At 30.7% G+C, this 12,644-nt stretch overlaps 1 protein-coding gene across 1 annotated transcript; it reads left to right on the plus strand.

Annotated features, from left to right (window-relative positions):
* Positions 1 to 10,352: 10,352 nt before the first annotated feature.
* LOC144558799 (uncharacterized) lies at positions 10,353 to 11,962 on the plus strand. Its single transcript, XM_078307679.1, has 2 exons — positions 10,353 to 10,714; positions 10,997 to 11,962. Exon 2 carries the CDS (start codon positions 11,013 to 11,015, stop codon positions 11,928 to 11,930), a length of 918 nt encoding a protein of 305 aa, XP_078163805.1. The 5' UTR covers positions 10,353 to 10,714; positions 10,997 to 11,012; the 3' UTR covers positions 11,931 to 11,962.
* Positions 11,963 to 12,644: the final 682 nt, after the last annotated feature.

Genomic DNA, 12,644 nt, shown 5'->3' on the forward strand with positions numbered 1-12,644 from the left:
CTCTTTGTTAAATGTTTTTAATTTATTCGAATAAGCTTTTTACGAAATATTACCAAATAAAACTCAGAACAAATCACAAACATTTTTACCACCCCTTGCTGGGCTGGGTTGGACGGCCTCATGGGTCATGGCCACCTCGTAAGACTATTATAACGAGGCTGGGATTTTCCAGACTTCGGGTGCCGATTCTGTTCAATGCCTTCATCATTCATTGAAAGCTTTTCTGAAGTGAAATAAGCAAAAAGATGGCCGGTAATATCCCTTATTTGGGCCATCATTGGGCCTTCATTGGTTGACGCCCGGTGCATGCAAAAATCCCAACCAATATGGATGTACAACAAGAATCAAATAATGACAGATTTGAGAGGGATCTCATCATCTAAATATTTGGGTTGATCTAGTCAGGGGCTGCACTTGGTAAAATAAACTGCACTTTTATGCGATCTGTAAGGCGTTTGTTTGGTTTTGGAATTAGAATACTGATTTTTTCTTTTTACCAAAAAAAAAAAAATTAAAGATTTTGACAGTTGTATAATATGTCAGCGGTTGAGATCAGTGTTACGAGAGAGCTGGTTTCTGGACGCAGATTTTAAATTATTCAGCGGCCGATTGTAGTATATAAAAGAAAATTATCCGAAATGGATAGTATGGATAAAATTTTGTTATTTGTTTATGCTACCGATAATAAAATCAAATCAGATAAGAATAAGGGAACTGAGGCGTTTGATGGACGGACTAATTAAATTCAACTTATTCTCGGTCTAAATCGTCAGATTCATGTCGAGCTTTTCACGGACGATTTGTATCACTAGGCAATTTATATTTTACGGATCTAAACCTGTTCGTACGAATCTTAACATGAATCGGACCGATATTATCAAACATGAGATGGAACTTAATTCGATGATTATCAAAACCACGCGCTTTCATCGAATAAAGCATGAGAAAGTGATGACAATTTTTTTATCTTTCAACTTATTCTCTCAATATATGACTAGTATTATGCCTATGCATTGCAACGGGAACATATTATAACAAAAAAATATCAATTAAAATAATAATTATTCAAAAATTAAGACACATGTTAATAGAAAATTTATATGATTATGTATTTTTAATTAACTTTAATCGTGATCTATGATAACAATTTGATAATATGATGATTCTTTATTTTTAAGTACCAATGATATCAAATAATAGCTCGATTCGAATCTAATATCAAATATCGTACAACAATTCAATATCGACATATAATATGATATTAAAAAAATAAATAAAAAGTGTTATCGTGTATATGCATAGGATAATACACAGACACATATTATAAGAGAAATATATATTCACACACGTTTGAATTTATATTCTTCTTTGTTTTCAATTTAGAACACACACACACACACACATTGATATATTTTATATTGAAAATATATATATATATTCTAAATTGCCCACAACAATATGTATAGAAACAAAGAAAGAGAAATAAGAAAATAAAAAAAATTGATTTCCATTGTGATCCGTATAGAAACGAATAAGAAAATGGAAGGTGGAGTCGTCTCAATTGAAGATGAGAAATATGAAAACAAAGAAATAATAAAATAGAGAAATATATCGCTAAATTTCAGAGTCTGTTCAATTTTAATTGTAACGTATAATGTGGCAGCACATGTGGTGAGTATGTTTTTAACTAAATTTAGACTTATATATATAAAATAGATGTATTTAATCAAAAGAAGACAAATTATGTAATTCGATGGCAGATATCAAATCCAAAGTTTCATCTTTCAATCGTAGCCGTTGGCGAATCGGACATCCAACGTGCTTAATAATAGAATGGAGATATAAGTCCGATCGTAACAAAATACCTCTAAACTAATTATCAACCTTTTTCCATACAAAGTATTTTTACCGGTTGGATTTGAATTGTCAATAATGTTAGTAACTTTTTAAGTTCCGTAATTAAAATAATATTCATACCTCAAAATGATAAAGGACTTGGAGATATCCAAAAATAATATCCACTAGGTGCGTTCCCGCAACTGTCTTCTTTTGTTCCACTAGGATAAAGACTCTTATACGAATATCAAATATCTACATCTAATTTTGAATATAGATCGAATACAAATTGGATATTTTTTACCTCTACTAAAGTATAATATAATTTTTGAATCCGCTTTTTATATTTCTCAACAAAAATATCATGTAGCTAATTATATTGTTATCATTATACGAGTTTTGGAAAAAAAAAATGTTTGAATAAAAAATTTGTTGAATTTTTTTTGTGAAATATTTTTTTGTTGTTGATAAAAGTGGGTAACTCCCATCGATTTTCTATTGGAAATCAAGTGTTTGAAAATTGATACCAAACTATTGATATTACATCTCTTACAAAAATCGACCTAAGCTATTACATCATATAAGTAGTTTCCTAAAGCATTACCAACTATTAACATAATACAACTATTAAAAACAAAACAACTAGCATAGCACAAACCAGCTATTGATAAGATGAGAAATCTAACAAAAAACATAAAAGTCCATCTTCTAAGATATGCGTCACTCTTGGTCTATATCTCCTCTTGATCTCTTCCACCTAAAAGAGACAAGGCCTCTTTCTCCTGAATAACCACCTCTAAACCCTCATGTATCATCAATCTATCAAAGTTAATTAGAAGAGTTGAAACATCACTAGCTAATATTAAAGAAAGTTTAAGTTTAGAGCCATCATTTCTATAATTAACTCAAAAATTTGTCAAAGATAGAATTTGAATCCCCATATTTCTTGGTGTAGTTGTAACCCCTTGAAAATAAAGTTTGTTTTGAACTATATTGTCCATAACACAGCACCAAGGGTGGATGTAGGATTTTGATCAGGGTAAGGCAAGAAATTATTGAATCGGGTTTAAATATATAATCGGATCCAAACCCATTAAATAATAGGGTACTAAATAAAGCATGATAACAAAAACAATATTATAACACAATTTACTCCACAATATTTAGATAACTAACTAATCAAGCTACCAATTAAAATATGACAAAAAACTAACAAAATAATATTCTTTTGCAAAACAAAAACAATAACAACTATTATCCTTTTACATATAAAAAAACAAAATACTAGATAATTAAGTCAATGGAGAAAGTGTTCCTTTATGGTTTTTCATAGATTGAAATCTTTGTATAATTCTTTCATCATTGACACACATAAACAACTCCTTCTCAATGTAAGTAACCAATAAATCATTCAACAATTGATCTCCCATGGTACTTCTTAAGTTATTTTTCATGAAATTCATTGTCGAAAATACCCTTTCAACACTAGCGGTCGCCACCAGCAATATCAATGCCAATTTCAATAATTTGTAAACCAAGGGATAAACATTATGCTTGTTTGTTTCCACCATTTTTTGAAAAAGTTCACTTAAGCTCTTTAGGTCAAAATCTTTATCATCTTGCATATCTAAGTGATCCAATTGACCATCTAGGGTTAATATATCGTATTGGTTGAAATCGGAGAGATAAAATTGAGCAAAATTGAAGCAACCTATCTTTGTTAAACGATGAAAAATAGTTCTTTGGATCTAAGCATAACATATAAATAAGAAGTTTGGTATTAGATTCCGTGAATCTTTCACCAAGCTCTTGCAATTGCATATCAATAACCATGCAAAATAAATCAACAAGATAATAATACAAATTAGTTAAGTTTGTTGGGCGCCGTGGATTCACTACATATAAATCCCCCATATTTGGAACAACAATACAATGTTTGTCACAACATGTACACACTTAGAATAATGAATCCCAACCACTATCCTGAAGGATTTCATGATGCGAATCGGATAAAATAAAAAAAAATTTAATCCGATAACATCTAAGATCGTTCTATTATTGCTAATTTATCCATGTCGTAATCATATACATATTCCTACAAGAGGGAATTTTATATCATACCTATGATCTTTAACGTAGCTTGATTCCTCTGAGGTTCACCTTGAATCCGAAACAAGAACGGTGTCGAATTCGTGCTAGCGAACTCTCTTCCGCGTCTAGCTTTTCACCCATCTATTAATCGATTGTATAATCAATCAATATATATTTTAGCAAAATATTTTGGAGGAAAAACTCTAAACTCACTTGAGAGAGAGAAAAGCCATACCTGATGTATATATTTAGTTCTATTATTTACAGCCATTAAAAATATAATTAGACTCTTTAAATTCGTATTAAAACATGAACATAATTCGAAACAGCACATCAACTTCTGACCTTTCGTTACTAAAACTATCATAACTTTCTGTAGGGAATTCCAAACGACTTGAAACTTTCACCGTTGGATTCTAGATTCGAAGGGCTACATAATTCATAGATCATACGCCCAGATTGGTTAATGTTTGCCCCTTCAAATGCTCATTCAAAGTTGCCTTAAAATCTGTCCATTTTGTAATCCGAATTTAATGGTCATAATCAATATTTGTTTGGGCTTATTCTCTTCTCAATTTGCTAAAATATGTTTTGGGCTTGGGCTTGAAATAAATTTATATTTCATAATATTCACATATTATGATATGTGCAACGAATATTATTCTCATAATATGCACATTACAATATATATTTATTTCCCTGCTAGTCAGTCACATCATGTGACATAATATTTATTTCTTGTTTCCCGTTCAGTTGTTGTGACCTATATTGAGGATCTATATTATGTTGGCAATGAAATAAAATATTTAATTTCATAAACTGTAAGCGGTATTCTAGCTATACATTACAGCTACCCAAATAACATAGACGTTTAGTAATCCTTTTACGAAACGCGATCCTTACAGTAATGTAACATTTGTCATTACTTGTGTCCATTTCTTGCCTTATGATATTCTGATTAATATACAAAGTAGGACTGTGTCATCTTTGTATTATAATCATTTCTTGATCTCTATTAAGCAAATTATAAAATGATAACTGCACTTCAGTTATATTGGATCCATTTATAATTCTACTTTACCAAGGGGCCCAAAATATCATTTCTCATTATTAATGAGTGGCAATGATGCTATTGACATATATCATTTTCCCGCACAAGTTACATATAAAGAACTATTATTTTTATCACCACTTCTTGCAAGTAGCTTTTAATAATAATTACGTTGTACATTCCTCATGTGAAAATAATATATGTCTCAATCTTGAAATCAGAGACACGATGAAAACATTAATGACACTAACACAATCCATATAATGTTTTATCTATTAGGTCTGTTCAATATATGAAGCATTTCATATATTCGTGTTATTAAATGATAATCTTTTATCAACGTTTGCAGAACTACAACGTACTTTTAATCAACACGACAGTCTTATATGTCATATTAGTGTTCCTGCTAATATGCAAGACCTGTGAACATTTTAGTGTTGTATATTTATTTACTTAAAGTCCTGCAGTTCAAGACCAAGTGCATCTTCTTGAATACTTCTAAATATAAATATAAAACTCATGGAACAAAATGTAAATCACATTCAATTAATAAATATAACATATATAAAAGATAATCAACAAATGATAACTTTTAGAACACAAATCTAACAATCCTTCTGTTTTTGACTTGAAGACAAAAAGTAGTTATGAGTTAAAACTATACAAATTTATAATTTTAATGCTTGCAGGTAGATGTTTAAATGCTTGCGAGTAGCATTGTAAAATGTTATAAACAAAGGTTTAAATGTTTGGATATTATTGCTGAAAATAGAAGTTAGATAACATTGCAAGTTTTTTCTGTTAAACTATTTGGCGGACGCACTCGAGAATTTTGTTTGGGATACAATTATCAGGCTCCAATTTTAAAAACACCTGACCAAAAAGAAAATAATATACTCCATGTTCCTTGGTTGCTATATTTTGATTTGAGAATAAATTTTCATCTACCAATCACTTTGGGATCATGAAATCAGAACAACCATTTTAACTAATAAAGTTGTGTTCATATTACTTAAATTTAAGGATCATGATAACAATCCCCGCAAGTCTATCCCCGCAAAAAACCCCGCACTAACTGCCAAAAAAGTCATGGGGGGACCGCTCAATCATTAATACTCCGCAAAAAATGTTAGTATTTAACTTGAAGCATCAAAGTATTTATCCTGAATTTGCAAAGTATTAATCCCTGTGCAATGATCTCTATTTATGACTGAATAAATCAATCCATTAATTGTCCCCACACAAAATTTCCTTTTTTTTTGAATTGTCCCCGCACAACTGGGGACCATTAAATAAACAATCCCCTCATAAATACTTGTCAGTTATCACCGCAAAAAATTTCCTTTTTTTTTGGATTGTCCCCGCACAATTGGGGACCATTAAATAAACAATCCCCTCACCCAATGATAAATACTTCTCACACATAATGATAAATACTTTATGTTACATAGATAAATACTTCTCAGACATAATTTCAATTTTCAGTAAAAACATCAATGATAAATACTCTAAGACATAATGATAAATACTCTATGTTACATGGATAAATACTCTACGTTACAAAGATAAATATTTCTCAAACATAATTGCACTTACAGTAAAACATCAGTGATAAATACTCTTAGACATAATGATAAATACTCTCATGTATAAGGATAAATACTTTATGTTACATGGATAAATACTTTATGTTACATAGATAAATATTTCTCAAACATAATTGCAACTTACAGTAAACATCAATGATAAATACTCTCATACATAATGATAAATACTTTATGTTATATTGATAAATACTTTATGTTACATGGATAAATACTTCTCAGAAATAACAAATAAACATTTATTAACGGTGATTGTTATTATATAACAGTATAATTAATGCGGAAATTATTTTTAAAGGAATAATTAATGCGGGAATTGTTATTAGAGGAAAGCATAATTAATGCAGGGATTGGTATTAAATGACTCTAATTTAATGCGGGGATAAATGGAAATTTTTAGCCAAATAAGTGAGGGGATATGACAGTTAAGGAAGTGAGAGAGTGCGGGGATAAATGGAGGGACAGGGGTGAGGGGCTTGTTATAATTATTCTAAATTTAAAAGCCCTAAACTCCCTTTCTCTATCTGCACATACAACATGCCAAGAAACTAACGATATTTTTTTCCTCACTGAACTACCTCCATACCATAAAAACCTCCTCCTTAACTGATCAATCATCTTTCTAATCTCTACATGCATCTTATAAATAGCAAGCCAATACATGAGAATTGTTGAAATGACAGCATTTAACATAGACATTCTACCACCTATAGAAAGTAATATACTTTTTCATCTCTGTAACATTTGTTCAATTTTATCAATTAACACATTTCAACACTCTCTTGACAAAGTTTTTCAATTAATAGGTACGCCAAGATAAGTAATCAGTAAATTAGTGATTTTACAATTAAATATATCAGCTAATATTTTATTTTTGTCCTAACTAATGTTCAAATGTATCATTTCACTTAATGATAATTAATTTTTAAACCAGTTATATTTTCAAAACCAGAAAGTTTGGTCAAGTATATATTTGATGATTTTCATTTTAGATGGGATAGGCATGAGAGTTTTTCTGAAGTTTTACGGGACGACGAGATTTTTTTTTTTTTTTTAAAACTTGAAAAGACTAATATGTTATGTAGATTTGAAAGGGTAAATTAAATTTTGCTAACAAAAATGTCAAAACTAAAAAACAACACGGTTGATTCATTACTTTGTCAATTTACCTTGTGGACTCCAAATAGTTGACTTTGTCTTGAGCCCAGCGGAGTAATGTACAAGCCATCTACGCAATCTCAACCTCCCAGATCTAATCCTACAGTTGAGATTGATTTGTCGGCTTGAACTTTCCTCCAAATTCTTTCCCTTAAATTGTAGAGTTGTTGCGAGCTTCATGCGGCTTTATTGTCTTCGCACTTCAAAATCAACTTTTCTTGCGCTGATTACATCTGCAAAGAATCAAAGATATATCAACCCCCCTATATTAGGGGGAATTTCATATATAGCCCTCAAAAACATGGAAATTACATATTTTTTCTCTAAAATTTTGTAATATCATATTTATTATTATACTTTAAAAACTCAACCCAATTTACTATATTTTCTGTTAAAACTCATTTTAAATTTATAAAGTATCCATTTTATATTTTATTTAAAAAAAAATAAAAACTAGCAGCATGTTTTAAAAAATGTCAATCTTCTAACTGATCAGTTTGCAAGGGAAAATAAGGCATTTCTCTATTTCTGACGCTTACACAAGTATCTACCTAAATATAGTTGTGGAAGCGTTAGAAGTAGAGAATGACAAATCTGCCTCAAAAACCGTCCAATTAGAAAACTAATATTTTACTAAAACATGTTATATACTTCTTATTTCCTTAATGAAAGATAAAATGGATACTTCATCAATTCAAATAGGTGCTTTAAACTTATTAATTGAGTTTTAATAAAAAATGACACTAAAATGGATAAATTTGTGTACATATGATATTATGAATTTTAGAGAGGGCCATACATAATTTCCAAATTTTTGAGGGGTATACATGAAATCCCCCAAATAAATTATATTTCATGTTCTCGCCACAATACCCTGCACTATGTTTTGTTATTGCCACCTCCACTATTATATATACCGTCAGTATAAGTAAATTTAGTATATGAGCTTAAGCGAATAAAAAGTTCGTAAATTTAATTTCAATCTGACATATCAGATCAGCTTTAAATGTTAAGATTAAATCGTTATTATTATTTTAATTGATTAGTCAAATGTTAGATCTTTTTTACCTTTCAAATTCAAAAAGGCAGATGATTAATTTTTATTAACCATTATACTTGCAATTCTAATAATAAACATGGCAGTCAGAGGTGTATTTAAAAAAAACGAGGGTTGAGAATTTGGGGGGTTAATTTGGTGGTTTTTGGCCTCTGAGCAAAACACAGGATAAATATAAAGAAAAATAAAGAGAGACTGAGGATACATTTTCTGTATGAAAATCACAGAACCATTTATATTTCTTTTTTTTTTTTTTGAGGGTTAGTGGATAATGATCCACTAAGATAGATTGATACTAAGAAAGTCGTACATTGTGGCTACAAGGATCAAGTAATCCATGTAGCCGGAAAATTATTTACAATCCTCTTACTTATTAAAAAGCCCAGCTAAAAAAAAAAAAAAAAAAAAAAAAAACAACAACTCCCAGAATGTCCATGCCTCTCCTGACGTTCTTGCATCTAACTGAATAATAGCCAATTATGTATATCCGTTGATGACTCATTAATCAGAATCACCTCAGTCTTTCTTTTTTGGGTGAAGGTCCTTCTGTTCCTTTCCTTCCACAGAACCATTTATATTTCATATTTGTGTAATTCTATCATATATCCGAGTATTAAGTTTTTCATGCATTCTAAATAATAACCCTTGATTCTTAAACAAGAGCAAAGTCATTCTCAATAATAATCTCAAATTGATTCTCTTAACAACAAAATTCATATCATAATTTCATAAATTAGTCTATATTAGTTTATCACAATCTCAATCTGTACGTTTGATGCAAATACTTTATTTTTATTTCTAATAAGAAAACTGACGAAAATACTCTTCTTCTGAAAAAAAAGGAATATTTTATTTCTTAAGTTTAAATTTAACTATTAATTGTATACTAAGACATTATATACCTCAAAACTTAAATATATGTATACGATCGAGAATCAACCTTTATATTTATAACTCGTACTTTTAAATAGACTAAGTCATCATAAATAATACTATAGTAGACTATAGAACATTGAAGTCAAATAAAAAATGTATACAAAGAATTTTTTTAATAAAAATTCTAATAACACTCTAGGCTAAACATACTAAAATCAATAAATAATGAATCGATATGATGTAGAAATTGGTGGTACCGTGAATGAAGCTCTTTAAAGTGTTGCTGAAATTTTTTAATCAGTAATATTTAAATTCGAACTAATTTAAAAAAATATAGCTGAATTTTAGGAAATAAGATAACGGAATTTGATATCATGTCGCCTATGGGCTATCCATTTTTCTGACCGGAAAATTAAACCTGCACACTACTCTACCATGAGAGGCCATAAATGATTGCCTCCGATCAACTCCGTTATAATTAAGAAAAAAACCAATTTTGAAGTTCTGTTTGTCTCATCTTGATGGCATTTACATATAGGGGCGAGGTTACAATTTACATATAAACCAAGGTGACCAAACACTAGGCATGTAGATTATAATAATATAGTGTGTAAAGAAAATTGAGAACTTAAATTCAAAGTGTGGTTGGTGGTGTATAATATGCATAGTACCATAGACTCACTCATTGTTTATTTCAAAAGTTGACTCCATCTCTAGACATCTTATACTTGGAATTCTCAATTTGAGAAACCCTATTTTTATTCTAATTCTAGTTTCCATGCATTAATTAGAGCCATTTAATTTTCTATGATTAGATCTTGCCTCGGTCGAAGATAGTGTGTTTTTCTTTATTACAATTGATGATAGTGTGTTTCAAAATGCACAGCAAAATCAAAGCGCGCGCACCAAAACACACAATCGCGCACCCCCATAAGCACTAGTACAGTAGTACGTGATTGATTAAGTCTTTTGGATGGAAGATTAGAGCGAAACTAGAAGAAACTGTATTTATTCAATTTGTGATGTTAATTTCCTCAATTGGTGAGTGCTTCAATCCTTTCAATATCATTGTTATTTCTCTTTGTTTTAATATTTTTCTGCCCTTCTTTGATAGATGAAACCATGAAATTTAAGAAAAAAAGGTTCATGGTCATTTTCAGAGGTTAGGTATTTCCATAATTCAAAGGTTCCTATTTTGAAGCTTATCCAAATTTGGTGTACTATTGCTAAAGAATAAATCAGTCAAATGCTATATTTTTGAACTTCTAATCTTGAGCTTTTTATGATTAATTTTTTTTCTTCCTCAAAATTCTCTTGATACAGGTTACTAGAGATAAAGATGGGTTGTATCTCTTCAAAATTATTAGGAAAGTCAGGGAATTTCTCAGAAACAGTCAGCCAAAGCTTTCCAAGGAGATCCAGTAATGTGTTAGAACTACTAATCTCCAATTCAGAAAGCAACAACGATCAACAGTTCCTTGCCCTTCTGTGTTCAACAAATACAGCAACCTCTATTAAACCAAATGGGTCTGAACCGACCCAACTCAGCAAAGACCCGGATCCAACTCCATCTCCTGATCCAACAAAGGTAGAAACTATCAATTCGTGGGAGCTGTTAGCTGGTTTGGAAGAAGAAAATGAAGAAAAAGAAACAGATAATCATGAAGTAAAAAATGCAGAGCAAAATGTCGAAGGAGTTATTAGTGGTAAAGAGAGAAGTTTTCGAACTGTCGAGGAGTTAGATGTAATTTTGACCTCCTCAGACAGTGAAGATAGCAACAATTTTGTAATTGAAGATAGTTCCGGTAGTAGCGACACGAGCAATAGCAGTAATTCGAGTGGTGCAAAGAGAAAAACCAGAGCAAGAGAACTTGCAGCGCTCGAATTACCAGCATTTGAATTTGGTAAAAGTGGCAGTTTGAGAGATTGGCTTTTAAAAGGAGGTCAGGTATTTTCTCCGGGTTCATACGTAACACCAAAATTCGGCTCTTCAGTTCAAAAGGAGGAGATAGTAAATAATAATTCAAATGATGAAGAACTTGTAGGCGGTGGATCTGTGTTTGATCCTGAAATGTTGGCACAGTTTGAAGATGCAATAGAAGAGATGAGAAGAGAGGAGGAGAGCATATTGAATGGGATTGTAGAGAGGTTAGCAGGAAATGAAGAACAGGAGAGACCTATTATGAGTATAGGAAAAGAATATATTGAATTAAATTGTCAAGGTAATAATGGATTTATTGGAGGTGTGTTAGTGTAGTAACCTGAACTTGAAGATTATTTTTATCGTCTTCATTTGCTTTTGTTTGTATTTTACTTTCCTTTCTGTTTTGGGTTGGTTTTGTAGTACTATGTATAATCAAATAGCTTAACTATGTTTATGCGAAATAAATTCCTCTCTTTCATTGTAAGTTTGTTTTTGAGACGCTCATAAGATGACATGGTTAGTCTTGATTTAAACTAGTATAGATTTCAACAAAACTGAAAAGAGCAGCTAAACATGTAAATATAAAATATGCAATAACAATTGAACTAGTTTACTCTTGCGGTGTTGTTTCTTTCGAGTAAATAAAAAAACTAACAATGTTTTGGAGAGAAGCGAATTTTCGCTCGTTTAATAAATTATATATGATTACTATTTACTAACAATCTTTAAAATCGTCTATTTCTCGTCCAGCACAATTTTATACACAATTAAGTATTTATATACTTTAAAACAATGTTTTGGAGAGAAGCTAATTTTCGCTCTTTTCTTGGCGACTCAAAAACCCTAGCCGGCCGTCATCCAAACCTCTTCTCTCTTTCCATTCAACTCCATCTTTTTTATATTTTGTAGTCTTTGTTTTCAATACAACATCTCTCCTTTCTCTCAATTCTATCTTCTCGAGTGGAGAGAAGAATGAGAGAGAAGGGAGAAACCGGAGCCAAGCGGAGCTGATTGGAGCTGAGAGTGCGGTATTGTCGGAGCTCTTAG

This window comes from Carex rostrata, chromosome 8, assembly GCF_964058835.1.
Source record: "Carex rostrata chromosome 8, lpCarRost1.2, whole genome shotgun sequence".
In the NCBI taxonomy this organism is placed as follows: domain Eukaryota; kingdom Viridiplantae; phylum Streptophyta; class Magnoliopsida; order Poales; family Cyperaceae; genus Carex; species Carex rostrata.